We start from the raw sequence: 18,890 nt of genomic DNA, 5'->3' as shown, positions 1-18,890 counted from the left end.
TTGAACAGTTGAAAGTCCCATCAACTCTTCAAGGTTTTTGGAATCATAAGCAGGCTTGAAGCAAAGTCTTCTCTTAAAAGACGATGGGTTATTAAAGCCAGGAAGGTATGCTCCGACTCCTCAAATTTGTTTTTCGTGACTGTATCCGGCCAGTCACTGGGCTGGAAGGCCCAACCTTGAGTGAGGGGAAAAAGAAAGATGATTTAAAACAGACTTAAGACTGAATAAACGGGCATTCTAATCATAAAATCTAGCACATGGCTCAAGGCAAGTGAAAAGTGTTTGAGATGGTCTCTGTGTAACTTTCCTTTAGTTGCACGCCAGATAAATAAAATGTCTACAAAATTAAAAAGTACTTGGAACCCTCTAACTTAAGGTTATCGAGACTGTCTTCATCATATCTAATTCTTGAACATAAATTATTAAGCTATCGAAATACAAAGATTTCCTCAGATTTTAGGAGTGTGCATAATTTAATGTTTTGCATTTTCCTATAAAGACTTGCTTTACAAAATCCTGATGGGAACGTGTTTATATAAGTCTTTCAAAACTACTATATAAACACAAAAGTGTGTTTAACTTGATTTCATATAATTATTACTTGTTACATTATCAAAACACTGATAAATAATATCAATATAATCATTTTAAGCAGTTAATTGGTGTAAACTTTCTTTTTGTGTGTTGCTACTTTAATTATTCAAGTTAAAGTACTACCTAACAGACCATCTATATTGTAATATAGACTTATGTGACGTTAGTGCAAGTACTACACAATTATGCCCATACAAAAAAAAAGAAGCTAAATAACAGTTTAATGTTGTAAAGTGATCTCACAGTACACCGTCTGTTACAGTTCCCACTCCCAGTATTGAAGTCTTTATATATGTATATTTTGAAACACCAAAACTGCATCTTTGCCCCGTGATGGGTACGCACCTAAATGAGTTCCACACCGTGGACAGGTAGCCAGCGTCCATGAGAAGCCCGGGAACCAGGAGAAGTGTTTATCTGCAGGCCAGCGCAGGGTAACGTCCGATTTCCTGAAAGTAATCACCTCAAACTGGTGTCCGTGGGGGTTTTCAAAAAGCTGGACGTTAACCCTTAGGCTCCTGATCGACGTATCGTTGCGGATGGAGAGCGCCATCCGGCTCTGAACATTGTGGATGTCCGTCCCGTTCGCCAGTTCGTGTCCACACGCCCTGCACAGTATCAGGGCTGCGACGGGGCTGCTGCTGGTGCCCCCTTCCTCCTCTCCGGCAGCAGCACACGCCTCACCGGGCTGGTATGCAGCAGGATAAACCAGAAGTAATAAGGAAATATACTGCATTATTATGAATATGTCCTGCATCATTCCTGCAACCCACGCACATGGAAGGCTAATCACAAACTAGCTTAAACTCTTTAGCATTTGGGTGTGTTTTTAGCTGAAGTGATCTAACACCGATGTCGCTTCCTTATCGTATACCAGTCCAAGGTGCAGCAGATTAATCATAGGAGTATTTTAAATCCGACTAAAAAAAAACTTTTAGTGTACATATACTTCTACATCATCATTCATTAATTTAAGAAGACAATAGTTTGCTAGCTCTACAGGCTAACTTATTGGCGGAAGTGCCGTCATCTCAACAATTTCCTTCTTTAACAATGGCTACATCGCAGTACAACATCAACTCTTCTATACAGTCTATTAACAACACAACTACAATTCCTGCAAATAGTCACTTGTTTTATGATGTCAAGGTCATTAAAAACTTTTGATTGTGTGAGATTTAGGCATCTCTATTTATCGAATTATCAGCTAGAGTACATTAAGTTCACACATTCATACATCCAGTGTGTTATCGTTTATTTACTTTCAAACTAGCACACGTGGATTGTTTGAACATGTTTATACATTTACCAAAAAGCTTTAGTATTAAAAGTATTAGTTTTATCGGTATAGTGTATGAATAGTCATATTTAGTCAGCAGATATGTGTTTTACTGTTTATTGATTAATATGACTGAAGCACAAGTTGTGTTGCATTTCACCGCATGAGGTTTACATAGAATACATTATGTGTTAATGGATTTAATTACTGTTCTATTTACTTTAATGTTGCTCCTAGTCAAGCTGGAATCTAATTTTAATATTTAATATAGTTTAGGAGCTTAATCTTAAACAAAACATCTAATCTGAATCTTTAAATTAAAATAATGAGTAACCACTTCTGTGGTTACCACGGACAACGTTTATCGTAAACTCGCCTCCACCAATCACAGACGAAGATACTGCAAATGAGCCAATCAGAGAGGTCGTTTGTAAATCCAAACAACCGTCTGCTTCACAGCAGACGGTAGAAGAGAGACAAACGACGAGATTTATCCTGATTGCATGTAGCTGCTAACTTAGAACGGTAACATTAAACTACCCATTAGGCTTTCTAATGACAGTTTGTTTGTGTTTCTTTTGTTGTGTTATGTTTTAACATCCTAAAAGAATGAAAACACGGGATTCACCACTGCCGCCGGTCCACGTCCATGTACCGGAGACCACACCTGTACATGTTCATATGAGGAGGAGTCCCTGCAGGACCCCTCAGGTTATTATGCTGTTTGTTCGTTATACTGGAAATACAGGTTTTTATATTGTTTAGGTTTAACTAGCTGATGTGTACAATTCACAGTGGTAATAAATAGTACTGCTTTCAAATGTTACTGAAGCAAAAGAAGAGAACAGTTTTGTTGTTAAAAGATACTTCAAGTACCAAAAGTAAAAAGTACTCATTATGCCGAGCGACCTATTTCAGGAAAAAAATTACATTATATTATTCGTGCATCCTCACTTTAAAGTTTCAGCTGGTGGGAGTGGAGCTAATTTGTATTACTTCATATACTGCTGGGTATATTGTGAATTTCCACCCAGAAGTCAATAAAGCTTGATCTTAAAATGTAGTATAACATTAACTTGTTTATAATGTTTCTGTCATTTATATTCGGAATCTGCAAAGTTGTGGCGTAAAGAGTACAATATTTACCTCAGAAATGTAGAGAAGTAGAATTAGAAAGAGGGATACAAATGTATCACCTCTGCCTGATTTGTATGTCGTTTTTTTACCTTTTCACATGCTTTTTAAAGTGTTGACAATAAATAAACTAAATTATGGTGAGAGTGAAGATGTTACAATAAGTTCAATGTGTTTTACCTGTGCATTCCCCCTGCAGATTAAAGCAAAAGACACACAGGTGAGGGGAGATGGCGGGCGGCCAAAGGTCCGTACACCGTGGATTCCTCCAGGAATCCTCTCCTGCAGAAGAGATGTGGGCTCCCTTAAGTGCCAGGTATTTTCATAGTGTTTATCTATCATTGCAATGCTTTCAACCAGAGCCAAATACAAATAAATGTGCTTGCAAATGAATGCAGTGAACGAGAGTGCAGGATATTTTGTTTTGCCCTATAGTAAAACATTTTGTAAGTTGTGTTAATTTTTGTCTCACTGGCAGAGAAGCAGAGTAGAGCATCGGTCGGGAAGTGGAATCGGACATCAGTGGGATGAAGAGGAGCAGGAAGAAGAACTTGCCGGAGTATCCACAAATCTCACTGTCCTCCTCAGAGAGCAAGACAGCATCCGTCAGTTAAAGAAGTAAGCACCGCATCAGCCGCATGCCACCTGTAAGAGGAAGCCGTCTCCAAATGACTTTAATAGTGTTCAAAACAACTTTAAATTATGTTCTTTTCATATTTTATTTAGTTAGGAATTGCCTTTTTTTGGTGGATACATTCCATTCAGATACTTTTAGTTGGCATTAGTTTTGTTGCTGTTGTCATTCCCCTCAAAATCAATATAACATCACCCAGAAGAGGTTTGCTGGCGATAAGGCCTAAATCCAGACTTTTGTCGCAACAGTCTGCACAAGTGTACTGGAAACATTTGAAGCCAATAACATTATGCTTATAATACTTATACACAATTTAAAGCTTGATAATCCTCTCAAATTCATACCACTGTTAGGATTATGGAAGCGTTAAAGGGGTTTTCCTTCCTGTAGGTTTTTGTACATGTTCATAGTCTGCAACGGCTAACATCCCATAGTTCACGCCAGAGGGAGTTTCTTGTTGGAGTAAAGATGTCGCAGCAGAGGCACAACATATAAATATGACCCTGAAAATGAGAATAATAGGGCCCCTTTAAAGCTTACATTTGAGTTGAACTACAACACCACTAAGCTTTAAGCAGGCTAGGAAGTAACACAGGAAGTAACACAGTTAACAAGTGTTTACTGACTTATATATTTAATTATATTATCTTATATACAGAACATATATAACAAAAAACACTGAGTATCATTACTTTATCATCATTTTATGTACATTTTTTAATAAGATATAGCAGACTTTCTGACTTGATGCTTTAAACCACACCATTGTCACTTTATCACTTAACATTGTCTTTCATTTGGCATGGACAAATACAAATTATATATTTACTTATTTATTTATTTACTTATTAATCATCATTATCAATTTGTTTGTATTCTATTTACTTGATTCTCTTTGTATATCTGTCGTATATCGGGCTGTTGCAACACCTGAATATCTCTTCTGGGGATCACTAACCTAATCTCACTTTGATTGTTTCCCTCTTACTCACAGGTCTGATTCCAGAAGTCAACACAGAGAGACCGACGAGCTCCTGAGGGCGCTAGTAGAGGCAGAAATCGATGGTGTAGCAGTAGCCAATCAGCTGACAGCCCTGAAAGACACTATTGACAGCCTCGCTAAGGTAAACCTGGAGGGATAGATGAAAGATGAGTGATTGGTGGGGGCTTTTTGCTGTACATGATTGTGACTTTATTTATGTTCTCAGGACAAGAGGCTGTCAAAGTTGCACGCATCTTCACTGGCACGGCAGCAGGACTTGTTGCTCGAAAAGATTGAGATGTTTGACCACACGAATCACAGCCTGCGAGAGCTCCTCAGAGACTGGAGTGTATATGAGGTACAGGAAGTAGAAAACAACTCGAGGAGATACAAATAAATGCCAACATGCAATACATGCCTACTGCCTGTCATAAGCATACTATGTTTTATCCATAGAGAGAATCCTTTGAGTTGATACAACAGAAAGATGCCATAAAGAAGAGATTGACTGCCAGTGAAGTAGAGAACATTGTGAGTGTTAATCACCCAGCATGTGCAGCGCTGCATCTGAGCAGTTGTTTCATGTTTTTCTTTTTCTCCTACAGCGACTTTTGACAAAACTCACCAACAAAGAGAATGAGGCTTCGAAGCTCGCTGAGCATTTGAACTTCGAAAAGGTTTGAAACTTAGCATGTGCTACTCAAATACAAAAGGTTTTTAAATCTTTTATTTTGTCATGACTTGGTAGAAATATGTTCATTTCTCCCACACACATTTTTACAGAAGCCCTATTATGCTTTCTGGGTTTCCCCTTTCCTGTAGTGTGGTAAATATATAGGTTTTTGTGCATGTAAATGGTCTTCAAAGGCTTCAATCCAAAAGTTCCCTCCAGAGAGAGTTTCTCTCATAATTTGACTACTTTGTTTACTTATGTAACATAGTGACATCACAATGTATCACTCACACTTATATTAGCTAGCGCCCAAACAAATTGTACATGAAAGGCTAAGCAGGGTGTCCGCGGGGTCTTTAAAAGTATTAAAAGTTGATAAATCAATTTAGTGAAAATTAAGGCTATTAAAAAGTATTAAACGGCATTTTCCAAGGTATTACATTTTGTGGCTTCTTTTCAATAAGTATATCAATTGTCCAAAGAGGTTGTATTCTACAGTGTGCCTGAATGTAATCATTGCGTAGGTGTGTAGTGTGATTCTGTGTAGTTTATTTATGGCATCCCGTTGGATTTGACGTCATCTGAACAGGACATTGTGCGCTCACTGACTGATGGTCCGTTTACGCCGGTTGTTAAACAACATCGTTATGGGGAAATGCAAATTTGCGTCAAAATGGTTGGAAGATAAGGAGGAAGGACAATCAATACTGAATACAGTAAATGTGAGGTAAAGTGTGTCGCCAATGTAACCGGTTAGAGGTTAGAGGTCTTCAAATGTATGGAAAGGGTCTTAAAAAAGGTCTTAAAAGGTATTACATTTGACTTCAGGATTCCTACATATACCCTGCTAAGGTGCAGGACATCTCTTATTGGTTGACTAATCACAACAGAGCTGGCCAGCTAACCAATCAGAGTAGACTGGGCTCTGGTTTCAGACAGAGGGTGAAAAGATGAGAATAAGGTGGTATGAGAATAATAAAGGGCTTTTGGAACATTAAAGCACGTTAACATGTCACAGTAGAGGCACTAAATACAAATATGAAACCTTTAAGGTTTAAGGTGTTTACAAATATATATTCTGCATCACCTTTCTCTGTCCTGGCAGGAAAACATGAAGCAGACGGAGGAGCTTTCAAGAATTCTGCGGTCAACCCACAGCCATCTGGAATCAGAGCTGAGCAGAGCAGAAGCGGAAAAGATCCATCTGGATGCTCAGATTCAGGTCTGTGAACATTAACAACACACTTGAACTGTTGGAGGTAGACCTGTTGGTCCAACATAAGGACTTTAATTGGGTGCTGCTGTTGATATTACAAGTAGGGCTGCACAATTTATTTATATGATATCAAAATTGAAGTATGGACTAGTGATGTTCTCCCTGCGGAGATCCGCATCATCCCCACGCTTGACGCCTTCAAAAGGGCCCTCAAGACCCATCTGTTCACCAAGGCCTTTGGCCCCTAATCTATTTGTTGTTTTTGTCTGTCTGACTGGTTGTCTGATTGCCTTTTTGTTTTGCCCTGTTCTTCCTTGTAAAAGCTATATAAATCTAAGCTATTATTATTATTATTATTATTATTAGTGCAATTTTCAAAATGCAGGAAATTAAAACATTTGTTTAAAGGTTCATTATCGCCTTCAAATCATTGTCTACAACCCTAACAAAACCTAAAGGTTTGGTATAAATCCTCTTTAAATTAATCATGATAATTGTAATATATTTTAAGATGATGTGAATAATGTTGCAAAAAAATATCTATATCGTAATTGGAATAGATCGACATTTTTTTCAGTTCATAAAAGTTATTTATAACAATTTAGTTGCCTAAAAATGTATTTTCCTGTTCTCTTGTTCAGTTGTACTTCGCTCAAGCTTACTGTTTCGTTTAGTGACTACATCCTATTCTTATATACAGTCTATGTCAAAAGATAAGAAACAAAGTGTAAAACAATCATATACACTTTGCAAACAATTCCTGTTTCATTATACACATTGATATGAAAAAGCTTCTTTGATTGAACTTGGAAGTAGCATATTAAGCAAGATGGTGACCCTACAGACTGGGGATTGATGTTTGCTAACTTTTGCTATTGATTGCTTTTATGAAATGTTACCCAGTCCTTCAGAATATAAAAATGTGGCTGCTCTTACTTGAGCCTTTTCATCGCTTTCAGACTGTTAGAGCAGCATATACGGCCTTAGATATTTAGAAAATCATTCAATAAGATGAAATAACTAAAGCTTAGGCCAGATTAAGATCCCATTTTACTTTATTTTATTTTGATTCTGACCTTTAAAGGTGAGATTTTTACGTTATCTGAAGATGGAAAGTATGACCAAACAGACTGTTTGTGTTGTTGTCCTTGCAATTTATTATATTGTTTGCTTTGTATCGTACTACTTTAACATGACACTGTCAACAATGACTGCTTTGCCATTGCTGTCAATTTGTTTGAAAAATCCATCAACAAAGATAGTTCAAATCTGTCTGAGAAATGTAGTGAATTAAAAAGTACAATATCTTTCTCTAAAATGTAGAGAAGTAGAAGAAAAAAAGTGTCATGAAAAGAAAACTCCAGTGAAGAATCGCTGGATGTGAAAGTGTGTTTCCCACTCTGTGTGGAGCAGAGGATGCAGCAGAGCCAGGAGCTGCAGCAGGAGGAGCTGCACACTCAGCAGGAGGAGCTGCAGACCCTGAGGCAGCGGAGAGGCGAGGAGCAGGAGGAGCAGGAGCGGCAGGACCAGAAGGACCAGGAGGAGCTGACCCTGCTGACCCAGAAGGCCGAGCGAGCGGAGGAGAACACCAGGCAGCTCGCAGAGAAAGTGCAGGAGAAGGTCAGCATTGAGAAGTATCATAGTGTACACAACAAGGTCTGTTTGCTTAGGTACCATGGTTTTACACAATAGGAGGAATGAAGTTGTAAAAATAAAACTACCTTAAGAGCTATTTAAAAAAACCTATAACCAAGTTAAAATATGAAAATAACTTATTAAGAATTTAAATATACAACAAAGGTCAGTACAGTACATCATATCTGTGAAATAACTTAAAAGCAGAGGTGCGAGAAGTATTCAGATATTTGACTTGAGTAAAAGTAGAAGTACCAGAGTGTAGGAATACTCTGTGACGAGTAAAAGTCCTGCATTAAAGGTCCCATCATATGGACAGAGAGTGAATACACATACTATACAGAGATGCTGTATGAGAAACCAATGTGATTTTGGAAAATTGAACAATGTAAATCTATTCTAGTACACCTCAACAATGGAATTATGATCAGTAGAAATGGCCATGACATGGGACCTTTGAAAATGTTAGTCAAGTGAAAGTACAACAGTATTAGCATCAAAATATACTTAAAGTACCAAAAGTAAAAGTACTCATTATGCAGATTGGTCTATTTCAGAATTATATATATCATATGTTTTGATTATAATGATTGAACATTAAAGTGTTCTCAAAGCTGGTAAAGGTGTAGCTAGTTTGAATGACTTTGTATACTGCAGGGTAGCTTGTGGATTTACTCCAGGTGGAACTAAAGTCTGAATTAACACTTGATTATATTTCACATCAATCATCCAGATCTGTGAAGTAACTAAAGGTTTTAAATACATAGTGGAGTAATTATACATGATTTGCCTCTGAATTGTAGTGGAGTAGAAGTACAAAGTTGCATAAAATGGAAATACTCAAGTAAAGTACAAGTCCCTCTAAATTGTACTTTAGTACAGTACTTGAGTTCATGTACTTAGTTACTTACCACCTCTACCCTGTGTTTTGTTTCAGGAATCCCAGTTGGCCCAGGCTCTGTCCACATCCAGGGACTGGAGCCTCCGCTGCTCCAGAGAGGCTGCCGCTAAAGCCCAGCTGGAGGAGCACGTCTCTGCTCTCAGATTGTGAGAACATGTCAGACACAAATGTATTCTTGTTTCTGTGAATATCAGTATGCACAGCAGAAAGCTCCTTAAAACCACTTCATATTTCTTCTTTTTTTTGAGGATTTCTCATGATAGAACTTAGATTTGTGACTTTAAAGTGAAGACAGAATTTAGGTCAGCACTTCAAGACACAGTTACAGTCTATTCACAAAATAGAACTGGTTTAATGGATTAATTAATTCTTGCTGGAACACACAAAGAAGAAGAAAATAATCCCCATGATAAAAAATCTAAATTATGCGATGTGAAAAAAATATATAATATATATATTATAAGTTATAAAAACTATATTATTATAAATATATGCAAATATGATTGTGAGTATATAAGTATATAATTAAATATCAAATCACCTTTTTTTTTTTTTTTTTTTAAAGCTGACTTTCCTAGAGGTCTTTCTGCAACCTGAAAGTGTGAAAGACCATTTAGAAATATATGATGTACCAAATCAGACTTCTTTGAAGGAGACACATAACTTTAGAACAAGATTTACAGGCCTGTTTCCCTCCCAGTCAAGTGACGGAGCTGAGCTCTCACCGTCTCGCGGTGGAGGCGGGGAGTCGGGCGGAGGAGGAGGAGTTCAGGGAGCAGCTTCATCATCTCAGTGCTGAAAACACCTCCATCAATGTGGACAACCAAAGACTCAAGGTACCTTTTAGAAATCTCCCCAGAGGATTTGAGTCTCTCACAACTTCAAATCACATAAGGCGGTGTTCAAGCATTCATCATTAAAAGCCCAGTATTCATCGCATTATTCTATTAGGAATAATAACATGTTTCTAGGTCAATGTCCTATCAATGGAGCCTTTTACTGTTTTATTTAAAGGTCTCCTACTATACTATTTTTAGGCATATACTATTGGTCTCAGAAATATAAAAACATGTCTATGAAGTGTTTTGCTCAAAATACCAAACAGATCACCCATTCTAGCCATGCCTCATACGCCTCAATCAATGTGAACAACCAAAGACTCAAGGTACCTTTTAGAAATCTCCCCAGCCCTGTTACTAAAGTGCTGATTCTGGGTCCGTAGCTTTAGAAAAAAAAAGAGAGGAGAGCTCATACATGAGAATTCTACCCATATACTCAGCTAAACGCTGCCGTGATTAAACGCCATATTATGTCAAAAAGTGCATTTTGCATAATAGGGGACCTTTTAAAGAGCAACTTGCAGCTTTTTTAAAACTACATTTATGCTTAACCTTGCCTGAAAATTACAATTAAAAATGTTAATGCAGGATTTGATATGTTTTACAAGACATAAGGGCAGGAATTCAGAGGAAAAGGAGCCGTTTTGACCTCTGCTACTAAAAACTGCTTTTTTTTAACGTCATACGTCAAACGCGTCATATTACGTCACATGGGGGAGTTAACTTTCTCGGACTCGTTCTCTGCCCAATCCGCTGTAGTAGTTTGTAGTTGGTTTGAGCGGTTGTGATTTAGTGAGCTGGTATTTTTTCGGTAATTTTACATTGCATTTCACCATTTGTAATCATGGTTAGCTTTTGTTTGTGCAGGTTGCACAAACTCAAGCCTGTCAGGGCATCGAGTCCACAGTTTCCCTCACGGGAAAAGGACCGGAGCTAGCGTTCGTTCCTGGGTGCGTTGTGCATCCACCTACCTGCAGCACATACTCTCCACAGCTTTATCAGGAAACCGTATTACTTCTCACTTCCCCCCCCCTTCGCTGCTCTCTCTCTCTCTCTCTCTCTCTCTCTCTCTCTCTCTCTCTCTCTCTCTCTCTCTCTCTCTCTCTCTCTCTCTCTCTCTCTCTCTCTCTCTCTCTCCCCTCCGGTACACGGCACCGTAAGACGTAGTGTGGAGTTACATTAGGTAACACTGTGGTGGCTGTACTGCTCTAGCCGTCTCCTTTGTGTTTGTTTGTTTCCCCCTGTCTGTGTTGTTTGTGTGTGCGTGGTGGCTGTCACTCCTGGCTCCCGGCTCAACCTCCACTCACCTGCTGCAATCAGCTGTGCACCCTCCCCGACTACACACCTGCTTTCCATCAAGCCATTTACAACGACATATCAACGGAGTCTCCACAACCTTTCTCCGCCAGATCGTCAAGTATCAACCGTATCTCGCGTCTCCCCTCCGGTACATAGCACCGTAGTGTGGAGTTGCATTAGGTAACGCGAGATACGGCTGATACTTGCGCATTAGTTTCTGTTATGGATCAGTATCAACAGTCCTGCCAGTAACGTTACTATATTATCAATACTACTTTAGTTATAGCCTGATATATGATTTCTAACTTTACAATGTTGTGATGTGACTGACGTTAGCTAACATGCTAACGCCGGTCACTCACCAAGACAGCTGCTCTGTTCTCCACTGGTTCTCCACACACCACAGCTCCATTTCTCTCCGATGGCCGTTATTTTTTCTAATCCTTGGCTGCTCCTGGTCTCTTGGACGCCTAGCAGGCTCATAATTATAATCATATGCATTCGAATATATATTTTCAACTTCTTCTGTGTCAAAACTAGCATTGTGTCCATGTTTATTCATACGTTAGACCGGCCGCTCTCCCCCTTGTTTCCCCCATGTAACGTCACACGCGGGAGGTCACGTGCGGAGGCTTTTTTATGCGGAAGTGAAAATGTCTTACTAAAACGACGCCAGATGTCAGTGTAGTGTATATTTCTGTATATTTTTGGGAAAATCTAGTGTATTCATCATTTTCCTACACATTTATTCACTGGTGTCTCTAGCCTGCAAGTTGCTCTTTAAAGCTATTATGGTTTTCAAAGTTTTGGAAAGCTTTTTACGGTTTCCTTATTTCTGTGCCGTGTTTAGGGTCACTTAACATCTGCTGAGAAGAAGCTCGGAGCGCTGCAGTCTGAAGCCCGTCGGATGAAGTCGTCAATTAAAAAGCAGGAACAACTGGTGGAGAAATACAAGAAGAAGGTAAAGTCAAGTTCTGAGTGACGAGCTCCAGAGAGATTCCAATCAGCTAACCAAATATCTGCACCATGCACAGATTCACTTTAAGGTTTTTATAAGTCCTTGGATGCAAAGTTGATGTAGAAGCAAACAGATATCTGCGAACATGCCCGGGGAACAACAAAATACTTCAGAATAAGTTTAAGAAAACGATTGGATATTAATTATTATGTTTTGTTTCTCACACAAATGTAATCCGCCAAACAATTCAAAATGCACAATACAGGAGAACAATATATCTAATTAAAGTAAGATATACAAAACATTGATTGAGAAACACTAAAATATTCGAAATAAGTAGAAATATGTATAATAATCAAAACTAAAGAAATTAAAAATTAAAAAAATACTTTAAATACATAAAAAAATACCAAAACATTCAATCTGTTCAATAGGCCTTTTCATTTGGGTTATATTATATTACAAGAAACTGTTAAATGTTTAAACATTTAGCAAGCATAGAATTATATATAATCAAAACAATATGTAAAAGGGGGTTTTAACCTTAAACAAAGTATGTTTTTCAAAACAAAAATGTCCCAATAAAGTGAAAGAAAAGTTAACCACATAGTTTAGGGATTATAAAATAAGCTATATAGACAATAAAAGTATTGAAGATTAGACAACATACAGTTCACACACAATACACAAATCATAACTAGGTTGATTGATCTTCCCCTGTCGTGTAGTCTATTAAAATATCATGGCAGAGCACGAGACTCAGTAGTGCTAACTTGGAAAGGTTGCTAAGGGTTGAAAGCTGAGTGCTTTTAAACTGCACTGTGATGAAGTGACGTCCTTCTCCTCCATGCAGGTCCAGCAGGTGCGTCTGGAGTCGGAGGAGAGCCTCCTGAAGCTGGAGACCACCCAGAGGGAGGCGCGGGAGGTGAAGCTGAGCCTGGAGAGGGGGACGGAGCAGGTGAGGAGGGGGCTGCTGGGCCGGCTCAGAGAGCTGGAGGCGCTGCCCGACAGACTGCGCAGTGCGGAGCAGCAGCTCAGAGACGCCCAGCAGGAGGCAGAGGACCAACAGCGGAGGAACGTGGAGCACAACTCCGCCCTCTCTGAAGTCAGATACAAGGTACTCCAGATCCCTTTATATACATCATTATACTAACCGGCTCTAACCGGTATATACTTATATATCCTTCCCTACCAGCAGCCGAACCCTTTTAAACTGTTCAATTCAGCACTAATATCTTATTCATACTCATACAACACTGTATATATTGTACATGTAATATATTGTAGTATAATGTGATAAATTGCACATTTTCTTTTTACATTCTTTATTTGATTTGATGTCATTATAAAATCAAGACACTGTCAAGAAACCCAATATTCCCGGGATAAATAAAATATTCTGATTCTGATAGCATGGGATGGGAGGGTAACTTTGAAAATGTATTCTTAAATAATTATTTCCCATTCAATAAAAATCATAGACCTTTTCCAAGTATTGCTATATTAGAGTCATGTTATTAATCTTCTATCTTTTTATTTGTGATAATATGTTCTGAGAAACCGAATAGCCGATAGCTCTACCAAGTGATCTAAACAGGGGCCCAAGTTATAGAGCTACTTAATACAAGTTTTTTTGTTTTAGTGTCACAGCCGAGGCGATATTTGCCTGATATGAATTTTGTTTTTGTTTTGCCATCCAATTGCATAGAGCGAAATGAATAGAATGCAGATGTTAATTTCTTCGTGTAAACGTGCCCTAAAGCATTTCTTCAGCAGAGAAAAACATTTTGGAGCAAATAGAAAGGCAAGTGTTACATAGTGATGTCACTATGTAACGGAAGTAAACAAAGGAGTTCCATGGAGGTGTTTCAAACTGCCTTTGCAGACCATTTAAATGCACAAAATCCTATATAACACACTACAGGGAAGGGAAAACCCAAAAAGCACAATAGGGCCCCTTTAACTGCAAGTGATGTCGGCTGACACAATTATTTAACCCCTAAGTTTCCTGAGTTTTTTGCAAACAAGTCTTCAGTTCCCAATTGGCATTCTTGTAAATATTAAAACAGTCGTAAAATTCTGGCTACAGGTAATATACATGTAAGAGAATCACTCGTTTAAAGGTCATGCTTGAACTGCATATTATTCTTAGTACAAACTGTAATTAAAAAGATTTACTTACTTCTCCACAGTCATTCTTTGCAAAAAAACGTTTATTTCCTGGAAGTTTCATGTAGTATGTATGCATGGATGTGTATTTATATTTTTTCCATGATTTGGGGTATTTCACCTTTATTTTAAAGCTGATAGTATAGACTCTGGGAACAGGAAATGAAACGAGAGGCCTGCAACAGAGGTGCAGGTTCGTGGCTGGAATCGAACTGTAGCAGTGCTGTTGTATTTTCAGAGATTGGCGCTTCATGGAGGGGGTTAGTATCATCAGAACTGATTATTAATTGTGTTTCTTCACAGGTGGAACAGCAAGGCGCTCAACTGGAGATGTTGCAGCAGAGGAACCTGCTTCTGCAGGAGGAGAACAATGTCCTCAAAGAAAAAACTCACAACTTTGAGAGGTACGGACATTTATAGAATGACCTTTACCAAATGAATATATACAGATAAAAAACATCTGGACATCAGTATGTAAACATCACTACCTCAGTGTAGCATCACACTTAATCCGTGACAATGGATTCATTTGCTTTAAAGCTCCCCTATTCTCCGCCTTTCAGTTTGCAGCAGCTGATAGCTGGAATATCATACAAAAAACCTTGAAGAGGGAGACCTTTATCTCCCCCCGCTCCTTCAGGGACACTATTACAAACACATGCAGCTGCTTCGCCTTTTGCTCACTACCAATAGGCGCTTTCACACCAAGTACTTTTCCCAGGAATAGTTCCCGGAACTTAATTCCCCGGAACTCTTTAATTCCTGAACTATCTAGTACAGGGGTCGGCAACCCCTGGCTTGCGCGCCAGCATTGGCACGCGGCACCGTAACCAGTGGCACACTAGGAATAAGTGGAATAATTGTGCAAAATATTTAAATTGTATTTTCGGATCCTGAACGAGACCGCCGCCAGAGCGCGTCTCCCCGTTACCTGCAGAAGGAAGCCATGCACGCAACGCAGCCCCGCTCTCTTTATCTCCAGGTGACTTTCTGCCGCTTTCCTCCGTGGTGCAGTGCTGATCGTTTCACCACGGAGGAAAGCACTTCACTAATTGCAGTACCCATAAGGAGCTGTACAAATGCAGCAGTTTTTGCGTGGCTGTGTCTTTAGTTGAAAGCCCAGTGGCGATCTGCTCATCTCTCATCGAAATAATATGCTACAAAGGGGCGGACTGGCCATGTGTGTTGAACTTTCCTGTCGGCTCCCAGACCGTAGTCGAGGAGGGCAGAAGCAACAAGCTGAAGTTCAGGTTCAATAACCCACTTTAGCTTAAATGACTGGAGAGAGGCGAGCTCTTCTTGGGAGGCCGTTGCATTTATTTAGCTGTTCTTCTGTTTCACAAAATACATCACAGACCTCTGTTTTTCTGCTTCCTCGTTTCACTTCCAGAAACATACACACGTTCCCTCACTGTCGCTCTACCGTCCACAAACACAAAGGAAAAGGCACACCCCTCTCTCTCTCTTAAAGGGACAGCGATCTCATCTCACTCTGCATGACCCTAATATCACAACATGTGTGTTCTGGAGAATCACAGAACTGACAATCGTCCTTATTATTATGCCGTTTAAACCAATTATTTAAATGTGTTTGTTAAATTCGGCATCATGTAAGTTGCGCTGACAGGTCCCCCCCCCCTTGATAATTCTCGATTGTTGGCACGCTGATAAACATTTTTTTTTTAAATGGCACTTCATATCAAAAAGGTCGCCGACCCCTGATCTAGTAGATCGCGTTCACACTGCCTGAGGGAGGATTAAACAAATGAAGCCGCTGACGTCGCTTCTTCTTCTTCTGATTTGAGTTTACTGGCAGGCCGCAAACAACTTAACGGCGTATACTGCCACCCGAAGTCCCCGGGTAAATCGCCAGAAGCGCCGACACCTCCTCATCGCTCCACCGTTCCCATGTTTTATTTTGTGTTGCCATAAGTTAGTTTCTCTCCGTTGCTGCGCTGGGCTAATGCTAATAATGCTAATGCAAGCAAATAAAATGGAGGCTTCACAAAACCTTTCAGAGCAATTTGCCCAGCCAATCAGAAATTGAAACCTTTTCCTCCCCAGGAAAGTACCACCTCTCTAGCAGGGACTGAAAAGGGGTGAAAAGGTTCCCGAGAACTAGGTTCTAGTTCCAGATCTTTTTGGTGTGAACGCAAAATCCCAGGAACTATCGGAACTATTCCTGGGAAAAGTACTCCGGTGTGAAAGTGCCTAATGTCTTGACCTCTCCTATAGTTTGCATTACCATGAAGGAATGAATGAATGATTGAATGTTCTATATTATCTTAATGACTGATTGAACTCCAGCAGTATTATTTTAGATATGTTATATGTTTAACTGCTATCTCTGCTCTGTGTCATTGTGTTGTCTCCTGGGTTCTGTAGTGCTCGGAGTCTGTCTTTTTATTTTCTTCCTCCTTTTGCCTCCTGTCAGGTCATCATTGAAAGTAAGAATTTGTTCTTAATTGATTTTCCTGGGTAAATAAAGGTTATACTACTACTACTACTACTATTTATACTCTTTTGCCTCAATATATTATAGTTTTCAGTTATATACAAAATGTCTCTGAAGTGTTTGACTCGAAATACCAAACAGATCGTGCATTGTAGCGTCCCATAATCCCCTCTGTGCCAGGCGTGTTTCCAAAGTGCTGATTCTCTGTCTTTTACTTTAGATGAAAATAAGGAGCCACTCCCGACGCCCCTCTGAGAGATATTTGGTTACAAAGAACGCAATGTTGCTCTAGGAGGAGATTCAAGGGATAAGGTTGTCGGATGTTACCTTGGTTGGTTATTGGCTAATGGTTACACAAGCCAAAATATCATTATGACATCATAAAGTGGCCAAAATCTGATCAGCTCATTTTCAGACAGGTTTTTATATAAATGGATCAGGACAAAAAGTGAGCAAATATTTTTTCCTGAATCTTTCAGAATCTCTGAGGGGACACGTATGTATGTATACAAGACATGGAAAAGTGGATTTTGCATAATATGTGACCTTTAACTTAGGTAAGAAATTGCACAGTTAGCAGACAGGGTCACCACTGTAGGAACACGGAGTACAGAGGGTCTTTATAGGGGAACAATTTTCCAAACTGCAGCTGTAGCTGCAGCATTGTGTTAATTATTGCAGGAGGCTGGAGGACTTGACGGTAGAAAACCAAGAGATGTCTGAGGCTCTGCCATCAAAGGAGGCCAGTCTTCGCAGCGTTCAGCAGCAGCTGGAGGAGAAGAGCCACGAGGTCAGCTTCCTGTCCCGACAGCTGCAGACAACTCTGGACGACGCACAGAGACAGGTCTGAGACAGACAGACCCTTTTTACACCGTCCCTACACTTGTTACAGTCCTGACTGTTGCCTATCCCGCTTTTTCAGAATCAGAAAACGTTATTTATCACAGGGGAAATTGGGTTTTGTAGCAGTTTCTCCATTATAGAATAAAAGATAATACAAAAAAATGTATTTAAATGCAAGAAGTTAAAGTAAAAATGTTCATAAAAAAGATAAAATAAACCTATATATTAAAGTAAAAGAAATACAAATATTTATATAAACAAAAGAATGTCCAAAATAGATAAAATAAATATTTATATAAAGATAAGAAGTAAGTGTACAATGAGGGATAAAATAATATAACAATGTTTATATATGCATTTCAAGCCTGGAATTACTAGTTTGGGACTATTAAGTGAATGTGGCCTTAGTAAAACTTTGACAAAGATCAATTGGGGAGGCTGTGAAATGTACAGGGACCAAGGTTTAAGTTACACCACAAAAGACCCTCCATGTTTGTGTGGTTTGATTGACTGCAATATTTGGATCTAATTCTATCTGAGCTGATGTTGTATTAAAATAAATGACATGCAATGTTCAATCCAGAGGACCCTTCCTCAAGTTTCTAAACACTTGACACATATAAAAAAAAAAGACTGCATTTGGTAGACACAAACATTTTGTTTTTTAGAATATACTGAATGTCCTTAATAAATTACAAGGGGTACACTGAACACGTTCTCCTCCCTGAAGGTGGACGCCAGCATGCAGAAGGTTCTGGTCAAAGAGAGAGCGTCTCAGTCTAAAGCTTTGGACCTGCAGAGCCAGCTGAGCCGAGCCAAAACAGAGCAGAGTCAGCTGCAGCGGAGCAAGGAGGAGGTATGTCTCCATTTCTTTGGAATTTCATGTTGGACATACAAACCGTTAGTTCTCATGTGATTCTATTTTCTTTCAGATGGAGCGTCGTTTCCAGAGTCAGCTGCAGAACATTAAGGACAGACTGGAGCAGTCCGACTCTACTAACCGCAGTCTGCAGAACTATGTACATTTTCTCAAAACCTCATATGGGAACGTGTTCGGTGACTCTTCACTTGCAAGCTGACCAGAATTCATCCATTCCCAAAGCATTGTAGTATATATAAGTGACATTATTTTTTACTTAAGAGTTTTATAGTATCAATTAAATGTTTTTAAACATCATTGTTGTCTGAAATGAATTTATATTCTTCCATTAAAAAAATGCCTTCACAATTATTGATTCTGAGGACAATTTTTTTTTTTAATGTAGAAACTCTTTCAGTT

At 39.1% G+C, this 18,890-nt stretch overlaps 1 protein-coding gene across 3 annotated transcripts; it reads left to right on the top strand.

The window, feature by feature from the left end:
- Positions 1–1,146: 1,146 nt before the first annotated feature.
- Positions 1,147–18,788, top strand: LOC307043392 (outer dense fiber protein 2-like). 3 transcript variants are annotated; one of them, XM_079687824.1, is made up of 18 exons: positions 1,147–1,285; positions 2,482–2,584; positions 3,207–3,323; positions 3,486–3,625; positions 4,636–4,765; positions 4,850–4,981; positions 5,080–5,154; positions 5,229–5,300; positions 6,402–6,518; positions 7,926–8,132; positions 9,085–9,194; positions 9,749–9,884; positions 12,037–12,147; positions 12,998–13,261; positions 14,617–14,717; positions 17,450–17,612; positions 18,342–18,467; positions 18,544–18,788. In XM_079687824.1, the coding sequence occupies exons 2-18, from the start codon at positions 2,483–2,485 to the stop codon at positions 18,688–18,690; spliced, it is 2,250 nt and encodes a 749-aa protein (XP_079543950.1). In that variant the 5' UTR covers positions 1,147–1,285; position 2,482; the 3' UTR covers positions 18,691–18,788. The 3 variants fall into 3 exon arrangements, 2 of the variants coding, with proteins under 2 accessions (XP_079543950.1, XP_079543949.1); XR_013809362.1 differs by lacking the exon at positions 18,544–18,788 and adding an exon at positions 16,748–16,760 and having other exon boundaries at positions 1,176–1,308; XM_079687823.1 differs by having other exon boundaries at positions 1,176–1,308.
- Positions 18,789–18,890: the final 102 nt, after the last annotated feature.

This window comes from Notothenia rossii (genome assembly GCF_949606895.1).
Source record: "Notothenia rossii genome assembly, chromosome: 6".
NCBI classification, from domain to species: Eukaryota; Metazoa; Chordata; class Actinopteri; order Perciformes; family Nototheniidae; genus Notothenia; species Notothenia rossii.
Note: the sequence above shows the minus strand (reverse complement) of the source record. Positions and strands in the feature narration are given on the sequence as shown.